The following is a 22,790-nucleotide window of genomic DNA, read 5'->3' as shown; positions in this document are numbered from 1 at the left end:
GATCTGGAGATGAGGCATCCTTATGCACTAGCCATATTTCATTACAAAATAAGTGACGATTTCTAAACTGAACAAGAAAATAAAAAGAGCAAGTACCTGTCTGCCTACTGGGTATGAAGAGCATTTCTGTTTCCATCTGCAGCCGATCATGAATGCTTTCATAATCTGCAGGTCTGACTGCTACAAAATCATCAGCCATGTGATCTAAGCCCAATAGGAAGTCCTCGGCATCATCACCATTAAGCAGTTCTTCCTCATCCTGCATAATGTTAAAAAGTAACAAGAAAAAATCATGCTAAGATTTTTAGTTAGAAAAATAATTAACAATACCAAACTCATGAAACTTAACATTTTCTACAACTTTATCTTTTCCTTTTATAAAAAATGAAAGCATAGAACTATATAATCTTTCATATTTAACAAGTGGGTTTAAAAAAAATTGTTTTGCACTATTCTGCACACCTGGAAGATGTCAAAATCAGAGATGGCTGTTTCAGAAGAGAAGTGGAAAGCAAAACAATCAAAATCCCAACAGATATGGCCTCCTTTGAGGGTGCTTACTTTTGGCCATTTATGTAAAGAATTGGGCTCATAATTTATGTAGCAGTTTAACCTTCCACCTGGCACTAAACCAAGGGAAAAGGCACCAAGTGTATAGGTGCACAGTCTACACACCCTGTTCAGACTGCCTAAGTTTAAATCCCAGCTTCACCATATACTGTCTGAGGAATTTGAAACTGCTTATTTAACCATCTGATCCTCAGTTTCCTCACTTATAAGATGGTTATAGTAATAGAGTTTACCTCTAAGCACTTTGTGGGGATAAAATTAAATGATGCACTTAAAAATTCAAAGCAAAGAGGCTATAATCACAAATGTTAGCTGACATATATTGATTTTGTTTGGATATTTTCCAAACATCTTCTCCCCCTTCCTCTTTTTCTTTCTCCTTCTTTTAAAAATTTAAACCTGGTATCCATTTATGAGCAACATCTTTTAAAATCCTGTGGAGACTTTCAGGTAGCTGAAGACAACAATGGCAGTCTAGCTACTTGCCTCTTAATATTTCCTCCCCATGTACACACAACAGTAGGGAAAGAAAAAGGGAATCTATGTAGAAACCATGCTTTTAACTTAGCTTGAAGACAGAGAATGTCGAAACATCGAACAAGTGAAAAGAGGAAGATCACCAGATGGCAGTGTGTAATCTTCCTTCTCCTGCCCCACCTCTGCTTTGTGGTGAGCAAAATCACCCAGAGAAAAACTGCAGAGAAGACAGAAAAAGGAAGCTAGCAAAAGGGGCTACAGAGGATCTAAAACTTTGTTCAAAAAGACTAAATCAACCTTGAAGATGAAAATACTTTAAAAGTGTCCGGGCAGAGCAGAGCATGGACTATAGGGAAGGGGCTTCAAAATGTGTGTGATTTAAAATGTGTGTGATTTTAGGAAAACAGAGCTTCTGGGGCAGTGAATAGGCAAAAGGAAGGGAGAAGTGGCCTTTGGTGGAAAGTGTCATAATCTCAGAAGATGTTCACAACTGGAGACTTCTATCAACAGGTGAAGCCCAATTCTCCTCCATTTGAGAGTGCACTATGCCTCGTGACTTGCTTCTCCTGAGTAGAATATGGCAGAAGTGACAGTGTGTGGCTCCTGAGACTAGGTCATAAAAGGAAGTGTGGCTTATTTTTTGGGTTCTCTCCTAGATCACTTGCTTTTGGGAAGTTAGCTGTCATGTCAGGAGGACACTCAAGCAACACTGAATGAGCTGAATGCTGATTTGCAGAACGATTGTTATAGTATAAGCTAAAATATTCCTGAGCTTCTATAAATCTAGGTAAAAGAAGTGCATTTCTGGGAGGCATTTTTCAAAGGAGGAGATTATAAGCAAAGCAGAGAATTAAGCCAATTATGCGAATACTAGAATATCCTAGGGTGTTTTCATTATTTTTAATGTGGTAAAATATATATAACATAAAGTCCACCATTTTAACATTTTTTTTTTCTTTTTTTTTTTTTTTTTGAGACAGAGTCTTGCTCTGTCATCTAGGCTGGAGTGCAATGGCACGATCTCGGCTCACTGCAACTTCCGCTGCTCGGGTTCAAGTAATTCTCCTGCCTCAGCCTTCTGAGTAGCTGGATTACAGGTGCCTGCCACCACACCCAGCTAATTTTTGTAATTTTAGTAGAGACGGGGTTTCACCATGTTGGCCAGGCTGGTCGCAAACTCCTGACCTTAGGTGATCCACCTTCCTCGGCCTCCCAAAGCTGGGATTACAGGCCACCGCGCCCAGCCCATTTTAACCATTTTTAGGTGAACAGTTCAGTAGCATTAAGTAAATTCACGTTGTGGTCCTACCATTACCACTATCTGTCCATCTTCCCAGACTGAAATTCTATGCCCATTAAATGACAACTTTGATGCCTTCCTTTAGTCTCTGACAACCACCATTCTACTTTCTGTCTCTATGATTTTGACTATACAACGTAGCTCATATAAGTGAAATCACAGAATATTTATTCTTTTGTGACTGGCTTATTTTTCTTAGTGTAATGTCTTCAAGGTGTATCTATGTTGTGGCATGTGTCTGAATGTCCATGCTTTCTGAGGGTGTATACTATTCCATTGTATATTTATGTTTATCCATTTATCTGCCAATGAACACTTGGGTTGCTTCTACCTTTTGGCTTTTGTGCATAATGCTGCTATGAACATTGATGCACGAGTATATGTTCAAGTTCTTGTCTTCAATGTTTTTGGATATATACACAGAGTGAAATTGAATTGCTGGATCATATTATAATTCTGTGGTTAACTTTTGAAGAACCACCATACTGTTTTTCACAGCAGCTGCACTATTTTACGTGGTTGCAAGCAATGCATCAAAGTCCAATTTCTCCATATCCTCTATGACACTTGTTTTGTTTTTGATAAGAGCCATTCTAATGGCTGTGCAGGGGTATCTCATTGTGGGTTTGATTTGCACTTCCCTTATGATGAATGGTGTAAAGTATCTTTTTATGGACTTATTGTCTATTTGCATGCCTTCTTTGAAGAAATGTCTATTCAATGCCTTTGCCCATTTTTAAATGGTATATTCTCCTTTTATCTCACACATACCACCCACAGTTGCAGAATTTGAGTTGCAGCCTGGGTGTGGTGTTTGGGCACAAAAAGCTGCTTACTTTGTAAGGTTTCGATAAGAGAGAGACTGAGGTTTCATTTGCCTTGCAGAGGAACATACTTTGCACATGGAATAAATACTAATCATTTTGTGGAGTCTAGCAAGAAAAATCCACAAGCCACATTATTTAATTTTTTTTTTCACAAAAGAAAGATAAACAGGTTTAATCAAGGTTCTTCTTACCACATTGTAGGGTCTAACCCAGAGCACAGGGAGCCATGTGAATTCAGTACTTGGGATTTCAACTCATGTGGAGTGTCATTTTCCTGGTGGTGGTGGGTTTTCTCCTCAGCCACTTTCTTTCTTGCAGGTATATCACCCTTTTCCTCCTAGCCCTCCACCCACACATTACCATCCTGATATTAAATACCATTTCCTTTCCTCTTCCTCGTGCAGGTGGTTCTTCTTCTTCCCCTTCCTCCTCCTCTTGATTAGTTCCCGCTCTATGTCTTGCTTTTGGCTTTTCCTCTGATTCTTCTGGTTCGGGATCAAAGCTGAAAGTAAAGAAGTTGTAGGCCTCTTCTGGAGAAGGGAAGCCAGGTGGAACCTAACGAAAAGCAAGGAGCAAAATCGCAATTTCCCATTTATAAGCTGTAATGGGCTCTGCACAATTAACTGACAGCTGGCTTGATGCTAATGGGATCAGGCGTATTCCAGGCCTCCGAAGCATACTGTCTTAGTTAAAGGTGTGAGATTACTGGTAATAAACTTTAATACCTGCCACAGGCAGTGGGAGGCCTCCTTTAATAGTAACTCTAATCAGTGACTTTTAAAAAAACCCAGCAATTATTTACATTCCAATAAGTACATAAATATATTATTTATAGTAGTAAACACTTTAGATAAGGTTATTAAAATGACAAACAGTGGATTTATTGTTTTATCAGCCAATGCTGAGATAGTTTTTTGTTTTATTATGAGAAATACAGAAATTTTTAAACAAATGACCTTTTTTTGTTGTTTCTCTTTTTGAGTTAGTACTCTCCTTTTTTCCTGTAATGAAAGCTGGGGCAACTTCAGAGCTGAACAAATTGTCTCATCACCAACATTTCCTGTCTTTCCATGCACCCCCTCTTCCTCAAGTCAGGCAATATTCTGATCTGTCCAGCTAGTATGAAAGTTGGAATCACTTCTCATACTTTTTTCTTGCAGACTGCATGGCAACAGGAGTCAGGTTGTGTATGTAGTCATTTATTTATTTTTAATTTAGAGATGAGGTCTCACTCTGTCACCCAGACTGGAGTGCAGTGGCGCAATCATGGCTCACTGCAGCTTTGACCTCATGGGCTCAAGTGATCCTCCCATCTCAGCCCCCCAAGTAGCTGGGACCACAGGCATGTGCCATCATGCCTGGCTAATTTCTGTATTTTTTGTAGAGATGGGGTTTCGCCATGTTGTCCAGGCTGGTCTTGAACTCCTGTGCTCAATCGATCTGCCTGTCTTGGCCTCCCAAAGTGCTGGGATTGCAGGTACGGGCCACCACACCCGGCCTGTAGTCATTTCTCATTGGATATTTGTAAAAAGCACAAACGAACAAATGGTTTAAAAAGACAAGATTTCTCACCTGGGGTTTAGGCTTGATTTTTCGTGCAGAATCACGGAACTTGACTCTTGAATAACTTCGGGAATCAATTTCTTGTTGAGTACTTTCTACCTCTTTCCCTGGCTATATGAGTGGAAAAAAATGATGCATAAGCCATTTAAACCAAGAAACTTAGGCTGTTCTAAAATGAAGGTTTACCCCCCTGCCCCAAAGGCTTATCTTCTGACTGCTGTTGCATCTTATCATTCCTAAGGCATGGAATGCTGGCAAATTTCAAATGCAGTCATGCCCTCCATAGCGACAACCTGCAGAACTGCATGCATGACAGAGGTCGTACAGACTATAAATATGGTATTTTTACTCTACCCTTTTTATATTTACATAAAAAAATACTTACCATTGTGTTACATTGCTATGGTATTCAGAAAAGTAACATGCTCTTCAGGTTTGTAGCCTTGGTGTGTAGTTGGCTATGCCATCTAGGTTTGTGTAGGTACATTCACACAATGGTGTTCACACAATGACCAAAATGCCTAAGAACACATTTCTCAGGACATATCCCCATCATTAAGTGATGCATGACTGTATATTTGAAGGTTGATGTTGCTGAATATTTTCTTACTCAACTGGTCTCTCTCAAGACTAAACAAATATAAAATTGTATACTCAATAAGCTTTAAAATGAAAACTGTTGGCCAGATGCAGTGGCTCATGCTTGAACTCCCAGCACTTTGGGAGGTCGAGGCGGGCAGATCGCCTGAGGTCTGCAGTTTGAGACCAGCCTGGCAAACATAGTGAAACCCCACTTTTACTAAAAATATAAAGATTAGCCAGGCGTAGTGGCAGGCGCCTGTAATCCCAGCTACTCGGGGACTGAGGCAGGAAAATCCCTTGAACCTGGGAGGCAGAGGTTGCAGTGAGCTAAGATTGTACCACTGCACTCCAGCCTGGGAGACAGAGCAAGACTCCGTCTCAAAAAAAAAAAAAAAAAAAAAAAAGTGTTATCTGATCCTATAAATTAAGATTATCCACTTCACAGAGGATCATTTCCAAATAGTCTATAAAGAAAACCATTAATCATGTCTGATTGTAAATAAGTCCAACATACATCCTCTAGGGCACATGGCCTGTCTTCACTCAGCCTCTGGTCCTGCTATCCACCCCGGGAAGCTGAGCCGTCTGCCTCTACTTGCTCTATGTGATAGTTATCATATGGATATTCCCTTTTGCCTCTGAAAGCTAATCTGCAAGGTGCTGTTTCCAACTTCTTACCCATCTCTCCTTCTAATCCACCCCTTTTAAAACCCAGATACTCCTCCTTTTTCATGAAGCACAATCTAAATGCCAAGCAATTGTGAGCAATTCTAAGCCATCCCAGTAGTACATATAGGTGTTCATAGCAAGAAGGAACATACTTATTCTACCTATGACAGAAACTTCATCATTATTATATGGACTGAGAATTATTTCATAGCATGGAGTAACTGTCACCCAACAACAGTAATGTAGTGTGCCATCTTCACTGGGGACCTTCAATATATCCTTCCTAAGTCCTACCTGTTCCTCAAGACCACACAAAGCTTCCTTTCTCCATCCTAAAATGAACTCTCTTTTTGGACTCAAATTGTTTGATTCATATCAGGCACTGTCCTGTAGAGCTTGGCAATTGAAACCATCGGCTCTGAAGTCTGACTGTCTGGCTTTGAATTTTAACTCTACCACTTACAACTTAGGTCACTTGAGTAGAGCATCAAATAAGGAAATGTACATAAAATATAACCAGTTAGGTACATTAATGGTAGCTGTTATTATCACATTACTAGCTTTTTCTTACATGTCTTTTGTTTTGGTCTATAGTTTGTATGCACATGATATGACTAAACATTTTAGTTTGGCCCGTGGGAAACCAGAGCCTGTGGCAAGGGTTTTTCTATGCCTGTAGTTGACTCTGAGAAGTGACACCAAAGAACAGGAATTGGGGACTGGGAAGAATAAAGCAGGTAGAAAGGGAGTGCAGGAGAACTTGATTGAGAAGTCTACCACTGTGGGCAAGAGAGTTTAACCCACAAGGATCCTCTGAGGAGTCATGCAGACTGCTTGTCAGAATTGTCCACCAGGGACACAGAAGAGGGGAATATTTGTCTAATGGCTTCTGTCCCCCAGGTGATTGGAGGGTTTCAGAAACAGATGGCCCAAAATAAGGTGCTTTGACATGCTGAACTGAAGAAGAAGACTCAAGGTCTCTCTGACCTCCCCTACCCTGGATGCCAAATTCCCTGTCTCTCCTAAAGCACAGGATGAAGTTGTTCTCCGAAGTTCCCTTAGCTGCCTGAGTCCAAACCTGCCAAAGAAGAAGACAGTGACCTTTAGTCCCTCCCTTGAGTGTTCATTAACTGTACGCATATCGCAGGAAGAAAGACTGAAGTTCATCAACACACTTGGACAGACTTTAGTCAAAAACCATTGTCTGCTCTGCGGGCCCAACGGACTTTGTCTGAGGCCACTGTTATGTTCTTTGAGCCCATAGAATTCCCCTAAAAATCATTTGCTACTCACTAAAATCACCCACACTTCTCCACCTCTGTTTCCTCTAGGATGAAGGGTACATAACTATCTGTACTCCTTGCACATTAATAAATGTGTATGCCTTTTCTCCTATTACTCTGCCTTTTGTCAGCTGATTTTCAGTGAACTTTCAGAGGGTGACAAGGAAGTTTCCCCTTGGCCTCTACATAGTTGGTCATTGCACCAGAGGGTGTTAAGCTCCTGGTGCTTCCAGTCTTGCGTATGTGTCAGAATACATGAGTGGGCCTCCGCAAGCCTTGGCGAGGCAGGGATAGCCCTGGAATGAAACCTGGAGATACGGCTAAAGTGAGGTGCTGTTAAATTTCACTTATGTGCAGCTAGATGTCCAGTAATGGCCAAAATAAAAACGAGGGTGTCAGTTGGGTATAATCTATCCTAATATCGAGCGACTATATATAGTTTCCTTTTATGTTGAATTCTATACTTCTCCTTCATTTTCTCATTTTGTAGTGTTAAGGTTAAATAGTTATCTACCAACTAAATTGTACAGAAGTTGAAGTTGTGCTAATCAATACATTCCACAATGTAATGCTAAATGAAGTTATTATTTTTCTTGGTAAATTTCAGTATTTTAAATGTTTTTGAGGATGAGGAGAGAAGCAGATGAGTATTACCCAGTATAAGGATTATTTTTTCTTTTTTTTTTTTTGAGACAGAGTCTCATTCTGTCACCCAGATTGGAGTGCAGTGGCACAATCTCGGCTCACTACAACCTCCACCTCCCAGGTTCATGAAATTCTCCTGCCTCAGCCTCCCGAGTAGCTGGGATTAAAGGCACCTGACACCATGCCTGGCTAATTTTTTTGGTATTTTTAGTAGAGGCAAGGTTTCACTATGTTGGTCAGATTGGTCTTGAACTCCTGACCTTGTGATCCGCCCACCTCAGTCTCCCAAAGTGCTGGGATTACAGGTGTGAGCTACTGCACCCAGCCTAGGATTTTTAAAAACTGCAGTAGAATAAAGATCAGATTCCTGTGCTTGGTCAGGAAGGCTTTTTAAGATTCTGCCAAGTCAGGTCCTCTTGTAAAATAGGGCTAAGACTTTCTCATGCATTGTCGATGATGCCATTCTATTCCTGTCTGCTCCACCTCCTATAGCACAGGGGAGAGACTGATGTGTTTGAAAACACACAAAACAAACCGAGAAGTCAACCCATGAGAGAGAAACTTGGCTCTGTATAGGCAAGCCTTGGGCTTTAGAGAGCTGTGAAAATGATGATAATAAAACAGAAGACCAGGCAGAAAGCTTAACATTAGTAATCTAGAAAATAATTAGGTTAAATTCCATGTGGCAAAATACGTGGAAATTATTATTTTTGTTTCTTTCCATTGGGTTGGTATAGAAAATATGCTCAGATAATATAATTTCATTGATGTGATTTATTGCAGTATTGATGGTTTTATTACAGTATTTACGGACTTGATTAAAAAGTATAAATGTAATTTTTGTCAAAATCTTAAAAAGTTTTAAAGTCAATTATGTTAATACATTTAAGGCCATTAATTATACTTAAAAACATTGAACATGCTGAATTAAATTTTAAAGAACTATAATACATTTGTATAATCATAAAGTAATAATTACATTCAATATCAATCCAGCAATAAAATACTGAGTGCCTATCATATGTGCACATATCCATCTAGGAATTCTTTCTCACCCTTAAATTTTTTTGTATCCTACAAGAAGGCTTTGGCCCTTTCTAACTTGAGCTAGACCAATTCAAGTCTCACTGCTTTTGTTAGAGCATAATTACAAAATATATTAGTTCTAGCCCTGATCTCTCTTCTAAACCATAATCTAAACCAATTTCTTAAAAGACACCCTAATCTGATTGTCTTGTAGACCCCTGAAATTTTTGTATATGCTTGATACTGGTCCTGTTACTAATGAAGATACATGATTTGCAAATAACTTCTCCATTTCATGTGTTCTTCTTACCTTGTTCAATGGTTTCCTTTGAAGCACAAGTTTTTAATTTTGATGAAGTTCAATGTAGCTATTTATCCTTTTGCTACTTGTGCGTTGGGCGTCGGATCAAAGAAAGCCATGGACTAATTTTTATATAACCTGATTTTGAGGCTGGGACAAGGTGCCATTTTGTTGGGCTGCTAACAGCACCCACCACAGAGCTGAATCCCCCTATATCCCCACTGGCTGTAAACCCCACTGAGCTCCTCAAGGGTGAGCTCTCACTGCCATCACTGTATGTTCTGAGCCTATTGGACACCTGGCAGGAAGGAGTTTCTCATAACTGCTGGCTGGGTGACAGGTAGATTAGGTTCAAGGATCAGATCTTGGCTAGTCTGAGACAGGGAACTAGGGCCACATGTAGAAAAATTTTGGTCATATCTAGTGGAGGCTAAGTTTTCAAGGTTCTGTGTTACTTCTACTTTGATGTTTATGTGTTCTTAGAGATTTGCATTTGTTCACGTATCACAAGTCTGCTGAGTATAAAGTGAAAGGAAATACAAAAGATATTAAGCAACGGTTTGCATTGGTAAATTTGGATTACTGACCAAAGTATTCCTAACTTGTTACCCCTTTTCTCTCTGAGTATACAGCATCTAACAGTCACTAATACTTTTAAATAGAGAGGGCTGACCATGTGCCCGGAACTACATGAAACACTATAACATGTATTCACTCCTTTAGTCCTCAAAACAATACCAAGAACTAGGTTCTAGAATTACCCCTATTTTATAGAGGCAGGAAGTGGGGTCTGTAGAGTAGCTAAACTCAAAAATCGCATCACTAGTGAGTGAGGTTGGCAGCCTTTAGCCCTGGGCAGCTAAAGTTCAGCATCTGTGCTCTTTGTGTACTCCATTTTTTGACGAATAGGATATTGAACCATTTTTTAGATATTCCTTCTAGATTTGAGGTATATACATGAAGAAATGTGATTGTGAGATGTTCTATTATGAATATGTGACTTGGTCTAAAGACAAAGCAGTTGATATTTGCCTCAATACCATAAGAATGGTACTTAGGGAATATGGAATATTATGAACATACAAGCCAAGTCTGATCACAAGGAGAAATAAACACCCTAGTAGCCAAGGGAGTATATTTTTACTTCTACAACTTCCAGCTTTATTTGAGATATCAGTATTTGTGGCCCATGGACGGTGACAGCTACATGAATTATGATATCTATTTTTTGAAATGATGTTGTGAAATGATTTTCAGTCAGAAGGTATAGAAAAAGCCAGATATAAAAGACCAGAACCTCCTATCACTTAGCCAACATGACCAGACGCTTAGCCTCACATGCCCATGAAAATAACCAAAGTACTTGTGTCAAGCTGATGGGATTATAGATATTTTTCTTTATTTTCCAAGATTTGTAAATTATGGCTTTTGCAGTAAGAAAATAAATGGGAATTAAAGGAAAGAAATGCTTTTTCAGTAGAATGGATCATGAAGGCGCATAACAAATAGTCATAAAGCCATTTCATTGGACTGATTAGGGTTCCTACTGAAGACCACAAAACATAAGCAAGGCTGCAACATTCCTTATAATTATGCAACTTGTGACTTCTTTGGGGTGAATATAGGTAACATTTTATAACACCTCATCATAGAAAAAGAAAAGGCATCATTTAAAAAATCAGAAATATCCCTAGAGCCTGGGCTTCTTTGTCTTAATGGTTAAAAACATCCCAAACCAATAAAAACAACAAAAAACCAATTGGGTTGGAGTTGCAAACACCTCCTGAGCCATTTGCTGTTTTTCTTTCTGTTCCTTTTTTTGCTGTCATAGCGCTTACCCCTCTGTTTTTCTTTTCCTGGCTCCCTCTCCTCCTCAAGGGCTTTAACTCTAAGGTTTTCTCCAAAGGCACTCTCAAAACTTCAACACTCACCACAGTAGAAACACTTCCTAAATCTGTTTCTCCAGGTCTAGGCCCTTCCTCTGTGTCTCTGGAGGAACACATGTTGAGATTCCTCACCAGCACCTCAAATGCAAACGAAATTCACTCTAGTGCATTCAGACTGCCTCCCCTTCCTGTTGTCAATAGCTTTCCATGGCTTGTAGAAAACTACTGAGGCTCCTAAATGTGACATTCGAGGACCCTTAGCATCATCTGACTCTATTTTTCTGCTGCATTTTTATCTCTCTCCCTGCTTTCCGGGAAGATCCATGGATCCAGCAATGCTGACCCAATGAGAGAGACTGGAAATGATATAGAGCTGGGATCAAATCCGGATTCTTCTACATGCATGCTCTGTGACCTGGGGTGGTTTCACATCTACTGTGACCCTCGGTTTCCTCGTCTGTTAAATGTGAATGAAAATAATATTACTTGCCCTGTAGGGATAATGAAATATGCTAACATGGGACAAAGGTAGCAAAATGCCTGGCACAGAGTAGTACCTTATAAATAGTAGCTATTGTAATTATTAATATTTTTGAAATAGGGTCTCATTGTTGCTCAGGCAGGACTGCAGTGGTGTAATCATAGCTCACTGCAGGCTTGACCTCCTGGGCCTAAGTGATCCTCCCACCTCAGCTTCCCGAGTAGCTGGGACTACAGGCATAAGCCACCATGCCCAGCTAAATTTTTTATTTTTATTTTTAGTAGGAGTGGGGACTTGCTCTGTTGCCCAGGCTGGTGTTGAACTCTTGGACTCAAGTGATCCTCCCACCTCAGTCCCCCACAGTGTATTATAATTATTAATAAGCATTTAATACCTCCTCTGTGCATAGCTCTGCTCTAAAAACTTTTGCTGGAAACTTTATATTCTGCTTTACTGGTTTTGATCACAAAGTAGAGAGAGTATTTCTCACCTCTGTGCCAAATTCGGTCTCCAGTTCTTTCTTACTGGGACTTCGTAAGCGCCTGGGCCGAGGAGTGGGAATTTCCTGCAGCAATGCACTTTCTGCTTTGGACTAAAAAGTCAAACAGAAATTTACTGCTACATGATGTCAGGAATGCTGAGAAATAATCAGTGAAAAATACATTCTATCCTTTAAGGGGTAAGAACAAGGAAAATGGTTTCGAAAAGTGACATTAAATTCTGAAGCATAATTTTCATCTGTGCCAATGCAAAATAAGACATTAACATTTAAAACTTGAAAGACAAATTGAATGGCATTCAAATCCATGCAGTTTGGAGCATAAAAAGTAAGCTAGACAAGGCCTGGAAGATTGCAGTCAGCACTGAACAGAATATTCATGTGGTTTCTCTCACCCTCGCAGCCTGCAATTTCTCCCTCATGCGTCCCCTCATGGAAAATTCTGCAAAGCCTGTTCTGGAAGTTGAAGGAATTGGAGGTAAGCCTAAAAAACAAAAACAAAAACAAAAACAAAACAAAACAAAAAAAAAAGAAAATAAGGAAAGAAAAAGGAAAATTACTTTAAAACAATTCCCTCCCCTCAAAAGGGAAGGTTAAATTTAAAAAGAAATAAGAGAACATAATTTTATTTGGCACATTTAGAACTTCACATAAGCAAACATGAGACCATGCTGACAACCATCCTTTTGACATAGTAAGTACATGTCTTGGCTTTTCTGAAACTGAGAGCCAAAACCTCAGTCCTGGCTGGCACTGTCATCTTGACTTAACCAAGAATGAAATGAATGACATTTGACTGTTCAAGGCACATGAATACTTACCAGTTCAATTGCCACTGGGAAAAGGCTCTCACATTTGTTGATTTGAGAAACAGGCTTGTCAGGTGAATGGTTGGCTAATGAGTTTGGGGTTTCCGGGTTTAACTTTCAATTGCACTGGTATCTTTGATAAGAGAAACCTTTTCTAGAGGCCCAGACCTAGCCCTGGGCTATCATAGAGACAATATACATTTTGTATATATTATTGAATTTACCCATAAATACAATGAACTATCAGGCAGCTATTGTGTGCCAGGTTCTGTGATACCTGCATCAAATGCATTTCTCAACAGTTTTTCTGCTGTCTTTGTGAGGAGTACCCCAGGGATTATGATCACCAAGTATCACAAAGATGAAGGCTCTGCAGCCCTGTGTGATAAATGGCTCTACAATCACACACCTACGATGTGGAATTCTTGGCATTTGGTCCCAGTCCCACATTCCCCAATTCTCTAAACCATTACAAAAGAGGCAGAAGTAAAATGGAGTCTTTGAGGAACAGAATGTTAGCATGGGTGGAGCAGAGTGTCTCTACTGGGATGAAAAAGGACTCAAGATTACAAAAGGATTTTGGGGTCAAGTTAGGGAAAGCCTCTGATGTCACATTAAGGTGCCTCGGGTATATTCCCCAAGCAGTGTGGATGTCGTGAAGAATGTGCAGGGAGGAGGACATGAATGCAAGCAGCCTGTTCAGAAGCTGCACCACAGGATGGTTGGGGTGGAGTGGGTGAGGTGCCAGGGACCCCAGCCAGGATGCCCTGGTATGAGATAGGAAGGAAAGGGGGTCAATGTGAGTCAGTAAGACAGGCCACATACAATAGGGCCTAGTGGCGATTGGTAGGTATGGAAAAATGATTAGTAGCAGCGGCAGCAGTAGTATCTTCTGGGAACTTTTTAGATACACAGATTTTCAGGCATACTCCAAAACCTGGAGGTACAGCCCAGACAACCAGGGAGTTTAAACACACACTCAACCTGGAGGACCCCAGTATAGAGAAATAAGGAAAGAGTGAGGGAATCTGAGGTTTCAACACGAGGAGTTTGATGCTGCTGAGAAAGAAAAATGAGAGGGGGAAATCAGCCTGGGAGGTGTCGGAGTGAATTTGTCTGGGGCCAGATGAGTCTGCGGTGCTTGTCCAGGACACCAAGCTCTGGGATAGGGGCCAGACTGAACAGTAAAGGCTTGGGAAGGCTTTCAACCATGGTGAGTGCTGAAGCTTTAAGAAAGGAGTTTCCTGAGGAGAGAAGGCTCCTCACACTTGTAGACAATGACACTATCTTGGGAGGAAGGAAGCAGATGAAAGTAAGAGAGCTAGGAGGAAAAGTGGCAGAGAGAAGGCAAAGATAACAGGTCTGCAGGTTCCTCCTGAGCCTGCTTTATGCAAGAAAAGACAATAATTACCGGCCTCAACGCCCATTTCTGCAGCACAGCCACTCTGTTTCTTGGGTTGTGCCTTCTTCCATACGTGTGATAGAAAGCTATAAAATACTACTTATATCATGCCCCCAACTATCACTTAATGCCTGTATGGAGGCATGAAATATTTAGGGTAATGATTAGAGTCTGGCATGCATGTGTTGAGGTTCAAAGTTCTTTAAGAGAATCTCCATTAGCTTAATACAATTTTTTGGCATTCTTTTAAAACTCACTTAAAATCAAGTCATTTTTCATTTTAAAGATAATATAACTATGGTAGATTATGTGATTATGTTCCTGTGACATATGCACAGAGTCATGAGACTTCCTTCATCTGTCATATTTTGAATTTATATATGGTTTTGTACTGCACAAAGAAGTTTTGGTCAATGGCAGACCCCATATACAACGGTGGTCCCATAGGATTATAATGGAGCATATGTAGAGATCTGATCTATGGCACCTGATATTGGCTTTGCAGATCAAGTAGGAGGAATAATTGATATTCAGTAATGATGCTGGGACATTTGGTTTTCCATATTGAAAAAATACAGATATATATATATATATATATATATATATATATATATACACACACACACACACACACACACACACCATCTAGGTTTGTGTAAGTATGCTTTATCATAGTCCCATAATGATACAATCACTCAGCTATGCATTTCTCAGAATGTATCCCTGTCATTAAATGACACATGATTGCATTTGTTAGGCTATTTGATTAGTACCCATTTCCTCTCCAGGTTCTAATGTCCCCAGCCACGCAGGGAAGGCACACTGTAAGTATCAGTAAGCGTGTGTGGGATGCCTGGGTGGGTAAATGGGGGCTTCTAGACTGAAACCCTGCTTCTTGCCAATGCTTTCCTCTGGCTGACCATTTACTGTGCCACTGTCCCTGTCACCAACCCCCTCCATCACCCGTGAGAAGCCTTTTTCAAAACTAATAAGTTTTTATGAACATGAAAAATAATCTTGTTTACACCCCCTTAAAAAATTCAGGGTTTTTTTTAGTTTACATAAAACAGTTATTACTTGTACATGGTTTACTAGAACAATTTTATGAATTATTCTTTAAAAGAGAGACAACATATTTTATTAAACACTATCTCTTCTGAATAAAGAAACTGAAGTAGTCTTATTATTAGTTTAAAAAACATTGACAATTTTTGAAACCATAAAAAGGAGCTCTTGCCTGATTCCTTTTTGAAATTATGAAATTTATCACTTTTAATAGACGTTATTTTTTAGAGCAGTTTAGGTCCTCAAAAAAGTTGAGGGGAAGTTGCAGAGACTTCCCATATATCCCAGCCCCAACATGCTTAGTTTCCCTGATGCTCGTACCCCCCCACCAGAGTGGCACATTCATTACAATTGATGAACCTGCAGTGACTCATCAATCACCGAAAATCCATAGTTTGCCTGGGGATTTAGTTCTGGTGCTGTATATTCTATAGATTTGGATAAAGCTATAATGATACATATCCAGCATGATCAAATGATACAGAGTAGTCTCACTGCCCTTCAAATCTTCTGTGCTCCACCCGTTCGGCCCTCCCTCCCCTCTACTTTCTGGCAACCACTGATCTTTTTACTGATTTTGTTTTTAAAGTCTGTGCTAGTAAAAGACATGTAGAGGATTTAAAGATTTCCAAATCAGGTCTGTACAACTAGCTGATGGCATGTCATCTCCCCAACTAGACTGTGACCAGCTGAGAGCAAGAAACGTATTGGGAGACTTTTGAACTCGGTTTTTGTAGTATTAGATCAGTGAAGGAAAAACATAGAAAGGAACCATGATGATGTGAGGGATATTATACTTAAAAAGGTATTTCAAACAAGATGAATGTAATCTTCATTTGTTTGAAACCAGTAATGATGAAGACTTTTTTAAAAAGATAATATTACTAACATGACATCCATGGAAGCCAAAGGTACCAGTTCACTCCCTTTGACATCATAGCTAATGGGGTTAAGTACTTTCATTTTTGTCTTGGTAGAATATGGCAAACAGGGTTTCTTTAAACAGCTGGAAATACTAAGACAACCCTCATTAAACATTTTTCTTCTAATTTATTGTCAGTTGCTCCACTCCATTACTAATCAGCTACATGATCTCAAACTGGATCTCCCTTTCAAGCCCTGCAGGTGAGAACTGATCTGCCAGGCTCGAGGAAGGCCTTGATTTCACATTTACAAAAAGAGGCATATTCAGAAAATGGCCCTTTGACCCAGCTAGGAAAACCTGACATGAATAAAGTTTCTGTAGCATCAAATGCAAAGTGTGATGAAAATTTTTTTTTAATTAAGATGTGATTTGAGGGCATACAAGAACTTATGGATAATGACAGAATTTTAGGACATTCCATTAAAAGTATATATATAATGTCAATGTAGTATGAAATGTGGATTTCTTTGGCAAAGTGATGTTTTTCATCAGACACAGCAAGAGACTAGATGTTCAGCAATGTTGCTCTTGCTGCCTAGCAAACCCATTAATCCCAAGGCTACGTGAGCCTTATGTTTGAAATGGCTTTCAGATCTTCTCTGCACTCTCGCTCCTCTTTTCTATCACCCATACTCGTTGTTCCCCAGTTCTTTCTCTTTTCAGGCTTAGTAAAGTAGTGGACACTCTCCATTTTTCTCCTAAGCACTTCGGTTATACCTGATCCCTCAGAAAACACAACCATGTTTTCCTAACAAACAGGCATTTCATTTTAGATAATTTTCTGTTCCTCTCATGTTATGTCCACAAATTGATGTGATCCAGAATCCTGATGCCTCACCTACGTTTTTCCTTCAAAGCAGTTTTATTGACATATAAGACATATGTCACAAAGATCCTGCTTTTAAAATGTGCAGAGCACATGAATAGGCATTCTCTGAGAAAGACGTACAATTGGCTAACAAGCACACGAAAAGATCTTTAACATCATTAGTCATTAGGAAAATGGAAACCAAAACCACAATTAGGTACCACTTCACCCCTATAGGATGAGTATAATAAACAAGAGAGATAATAACAAGTGTTGACAAGGATGTGGATAAATTAAAATTTCTGTGCTGGTAGGAATATAAATTGCTGTAGCTACTCTGGAAAACATTTTGGTAATTCCTCTAAATCTTTGGCAAATATTTAAAAGTATGATAAAAATTTATGTCAACTTAAAAATATGCAAGGAAAACCTAGTATTTCCATAATTATTGCAGGGGTAGTGGAAAAAAGAGTTACAGGGACACAGGCCTAAACTACCTTTTACTTCTGCTTCTCCATTCCAAATGCTCAAACCTCACCACAAAATTATCTTTCCCTAATGCAAAATTCCAGGATAGACTATAAAATATAGAGATAAGGGGGTAGGAAGAGCATGGGGCAAAAGCCAGCTTGACTTCAGTAGCAAAAATGGGAGAATAACAGGGCTGAGAGGAAAAATGTATTTCTGGGCTCTCTAGCCTGTTCCATTGGTCTGTATGCCTGTTTTTGTACCTATACCATGCTGTTTTAGTTACTGTATCCTTGCAGTATAGTTTGAAGTCAGGCAGTCTGATGCCTCCAGTTTTCTTCGTTTTGCTTAGGATCATATTGGCTATTTGGGCTCGCTTTTCCTTCCGAATGAATTTTATAACAGTTTTTTTTCTAATTCTGTATAAAATATCATCAGTAGTTTGATAGGAATAGCACTGAATGTTAAATTGCTTTGAGCAGTATGTCCAGTTTAACAATATTGATTCTTCTTATCCATGAGAATGGGATGTTTTTTCATTTGTTTGTGTTATCTCTGATTTCTTTCAGCAGTGCTTTGTAATTTCTCCTAGTAGAGATCTTTCACCTTCCTGGTTAGCTGTATTTCTAGGCGCTTTATTCTTTGTGTGGCTATTGTGAATGGAATTGCATTCTTGATTTGGCTCTCAGCTTGGACATTATTGGTGTACAGAAATGCTACTAATTTTTGTACATTGATTTTGTATTCTGAAACTTTGCTGAAGTTGTTTATCAGATCTAGGAGCTTTTGGGCAGAGACTATGGGGTTTTCTTTTCTTTTTTTTTTTGTTTGAGATGGAGTCTCGATCCGTTACCCAGGCTGGAGTACAGTGGTGTGATCTCGGCTCACTGCAAGCTCTGCCTCCTGGGTTCACATCATTCTCCTGCCTCAACCTCCCGAGTAGCTGGGACTACAGGTGCCCGCCACCATGCCCAGCTAAGTTTTTGTATTTTTAGTAGAGATGAGGTTTCACCGCGTTAGCCAGGATGGTCTCAATCTCCTGACCTCGTGATCTGCCCGCCTCGGCCTCCCAAAGTGCTGGGATTACAGGTGTGAGCCACCACACCCAGCCGACTATGGGGTTTAGAAGATAGAATAGATATAGGTATAGAATAGTGTCGCTTGCGAATAGAGATAGTTTGACTTCCTCTCTTTCTAGAAATAAAGCCACACATCTGCAACCATCTGATCTTTAACAAAGCTTACAATAACAGCAATGGGGGAAAGGACTCCCTATTCAATAAAAGGTGCTGGGATAACTGGCTAGCCATATGCAGAAGACTCTTTCCTTTCACCATATACAAAAATCAACTCAAGATGGATTAAAGACTTAAATGTAAAACCTAAAACTTTAGAAACCCTAAAAGAAAACCTAGGAAATATCATTCTGGACACTGGCCCTGGCAAAGACTTCATGATGAAGTCTCCGAAAGCAATTGCACCAAAAACAAAAATTGACCAGTGGGACCTAATTAAACTAGAGAGCTTCTGCACAGCAAAAGAAACTATCAACAGAGCAAACAGATAACCTACAGAATGGGAGAAAATATTTGCTAACTATGCAGCTGACAAAGGTCTAATATTCAGAACCTGTAAGAAACTTAAACAATTCAATAAGCAAAACACAGACAACCCCATTGAAAAATGGGCAAAGAATGTGAACAGATAATTTTCAAAAGAAGATGTACTTGTGGCCAACAAACATTTGAAAAATGCTCAATATCACTAATCATTAGGGAAATCCAAATAAAAATCACAATGAGATTCCATCTTACACCAGTGAAAATGGCCATTACTATATTAAAATGTCAAAAAATAACGATGCTGGCAAAGTTGAGAATAAAAGGGAACCTTTATACACTGTGGGTGGGAATGTAAATTAGTTCCGCCACTGTGGAAAGCAGTCTGGCGATTTCCCAAAGAACTTAAAATAGAGCTATCATTTGGCCCAGTAATCCCATTACACACAAAGGAATATAAATCATTCTACCATAAAGACACATGTATTCACATGCTCATCACAGCACTATTCACAATAGTAAATACATGGAATCAACCTAGGTGCCCATCAGTGGTGTACTGGATAAAGAAAATGTAGTACATATACATCATGAATACTACAGAGCCATAAAAAGAATGAATTCATGTCCTTTGCAGCAACATGGATGGAGCTGGAGACTATTATCATAAGCGAATTAATGAAGGAACAGAAAACCAAATACTGCATGTTCTCACTTGTAAGTGGGAGCTAAATATTGAGCTACATATGGACAAAAAGAAGGAAACATAGAGGCTGGGCGTGGTGGCTCATGCCTGTAATCCTAGCACTTTGAGAGGCTGAGGCAGGAGGATTGTCTGATATCAGGAGTTCAAGACCAGCTTGGGCAACATGGTGAAACCCCATCTCTAGTAAAATACCCAAAATTAGCTGAGTGTGGTGGCATGTGCCAGTAATCCCAGCTACATGGGGGGCTGAGGCAGGAGAATCACTTGAAGCCAGGAGGCGGAGGCTGCAGTGAACTGAGATCATGCTACTGCACTCCAGCCTGGGCAACAGAACGAGACTCTGTCTTCCAAAAAAAAGAAAAAGAAACAATAGACATTGGGCCTATTTGAGGGTGGAGGGTGGGAGGCAGGTGAGGGTTGAAAAACTACCTATTGGATATTATGCTGATTACCTGGGGGACAAAATGATCTGTATACCAACCCCGCAATATGCAGTTTACTCATGTAACAAACCTGACATGTATCCCTTGAACCTAAAATAAAAGTTGGAAAGAAAATTAAAAAATAGATAATCTGTGAAGTCACCATTCTTTGTTTTTAAATTTATATATGCTTCACCCTGTTACATATTGTAACTGTATGTTGTCAATCAAAGCATGTAGTTGAATCACACTAATTAAAAACTTTCAAATTTTGAGGGTTAAAAAATGTAATTAGTGGACAAACTGATACAAGACCCTAGGATAGCCTTTAAGCCACAATTAATGCTCTGGGTACACAGGACACGACTTTACTGTCAGGCAGGTTTTTACCCAGGGCAAGAAATGGGCCCAAAAACCTATTGGTGGCTGTAACTAGAGTTTAAGAAAATAGGTCATTGATTTCTTCTCTTGATTTTCTAACTTTTATGAAATAGACCAGTATCACTTGTGAAAGTGTCACTACATAAAAAGAAAGTCAAAATGGGCTGAGAACAAATTGGCTGTCCCTATATGAGCCCCAGCACTGATGATAGTTCACATTTGCTGAGGTGTTCTAGAGGGACTTCTCTGATCACTGTCTTTTTTGCTAGTTCTCCCAGGCTCGCTCTTTCCGAGTCCCACCAGCATTTTCATTTTATGTTAGCTGAAAACTCAGGAACCCTTGCTCTGGCACATGCGTCTCTTTCTCATGTGGGGTCTTGGGATCCTGGCCCTGTCTGGTGCCCCTTCCTCTTCTTCATGCTTCAGCAGATGGTGCAGACTTGGGGACCATCAGCCTGGACAAGACTTGGTGCTCTCATGCTGTTGTGTTGGTGCACAGGGCACGAGGCTCCAAACAGGACTTTCAGAGACTCTCAGAGTTGTCAAGAATATCACAGATATATTTTGACATGGAGATTCTACTTAGGATTCAGTCTTCCACATTGTCTTCTACAGAGTGGAAAAAAATGTTAACAGGTATTCAGGAGGGCCAAGAACTGTGTGAGAAATGCTGGGTTAAGTGTGTGTAGTCTCAGAACAAACTTCATGAATTTCCAAGAGTAGAAATGATATGAAAAGTTTCTCAAGTTGAAGTCTTTTTTGGAGCAGTTCATTTCTAAGAGGATACTAGTATTCTATAAACTCCAGTTTTGGAAATGCTGGATTATAGAATCTTGTCTTGACTCTTCAATCATTCAACCAACAAATATTCTTTGAGCACCTGTTATGTGTTCAAGGTATAGGGATGGGGCAGTGAACAAAACAAATGAATGCCTCCACTCTCATAGAAAGTGTATGCCAGTAGGGGAGATGGACCACAAACAAGTTCTGTAGTTAGTATGTCAGATGGTGATATTAAGTGTAGAGACAAATAACACAGGATCAGGGGATAAGGAGGGCCAGGAGGGAGGGGCGAATTGCAGTTTTAAATAGAGTAGGCCAGGCGCAGTGACTCAAGCCTGTCATCCCAGCACTTTGGGAGGCTGAAGCAGGCAGATTGCTTGAGCTCAGGAGTTTGAGACCAGCCTGGGCAATGTGGTAAAATGCTGCCTCTACAAAAATTAGCTAGGTATGGTGGTGCACACCTGTAGTCCTAGCTACCTGTAGTCTCAAAATTAGCTAGGTGAGGTGGGAGGATGGCTGTGCCCAGGAGGCAGAAGTTGCAGTGAGCCAAGGTTGCACCACTGCACTCCAGCCTGAGCAACAGAGCTAGACCTTGTCCCAATAAATAAATAAAGTGGCCAGGTAAGGGCCTCCAGGTGACATAAGAACAGGTGAAGAAAGAGGGGGATCAAACCATGTAGACACCTAGGGGATGAGAATTTCAGGTACAAGTAGTACTAACTGATGCAAAGACTCTAAGATAGAACTAAGCCTGATGTGAGGCCAGAGCAGAAATGGGGAACCCAAAAATTGAGGGAATGGAATAGTAGATACTAGGTCACAGAAGTAAGGGGAAACACAACCACATAGGTCATCCTAAATAATTAGGCATTAACAAATATGATGACATCAAGAAGGTGGTGAAGCAGGCATCAGAGGGCCCCTCAAGGGCATCCTAGGCTACATTGAGCACCCAGGCTGTCTTCTCCGACTTTAACAGTGCAACCCACTCTTCCACCTTTGATGCTGGGGCTGGCATTGCCCTCAACAACCACTTTGTCAAGCTGATTTCCTGGTATGACAATGAATTTGGCTATAGCAACAGAGTAGTGGCCCACATGGCCTCCAAGGAGTAAGATCCCTGGACCACCAGACCCAGCGAGAGCACGAAAGGAAGACAGAGGCCCTCAGTTGCTGAGGAGTCCCTGCCACCCTCAGTCCCCCACCTCACTGAGAATCTCCCCTCCTCACAATTTCCATGCAGACCCCCTGAAGAGGGAGGAGCCTAGGGAGCCCCACTTTGTCGTGTACCATCAATAAAGTCCCCTGTGCTAAAAAAAAAAAAAAAAATGGCATTAACTCTGAGTTGAGTGA

General features: G+C 40.2%; 1 protein-coding gene across 2 annotated transcripts in view; it reads right to left on the bottom strand.

The window, feature by feature from the left end:
* CC2D2A (coiled-coil and C2 domain containing 2A) overlaps nucleotides 1-22,790 on the bottom strand; it is a 134,655-nt gene that overhangs the window by 84,591 nt on the left and 27,274 nt on the right. For both annotated transcript variants that reach the window (XM_015138071.3, XM_078003169.1), the window contains 5 exons: nucleotides 12,505-12,593; nucleotides 12,101-12,202; nucleotides 4,747-4,848; nucleotides 3,553-3,729; nucleotides 97-259 (listed from right to left, as the gene is read on the bottom strand). In XM_015138071.3, the coding sequence (XP_014993557.2) occupies nucleotides 97-259; nucleotides 3,553-3,729; nucleotides 4,747-4,848; nucleotides 12,101-12,202; nucleotides 12,505-12,593 (633 nt within the window). The remainder of the gene's footprint in view (nucleotides 1-96; nucleotides 260-3,552; nucleotides 3,730-4,746; nucleotides 4,849-12,100; nucleotides 12,203-12,504; nucleotides 12,594-22,790) is intronic.

Source organism: Macaca mulatta, chromosome 5 (assembly GCF_049350105.2).
Source record: "Macaca mulatta isolate MMU2019108-1 chromosome 5, T2T-MMU8v2.0, whole genome shotgun sequence".
Classification (NCBI taxonomy): Eukaryota; Metazoa; Chordata; class Mammalia; order Primates; family Cercopithecidae; genus Macaca; species Macaca mulatta.
Note: the sequence above shows the minus strand (reverse complement) of the source record. Positions and strands in the feature narration are given on the sequence as shown.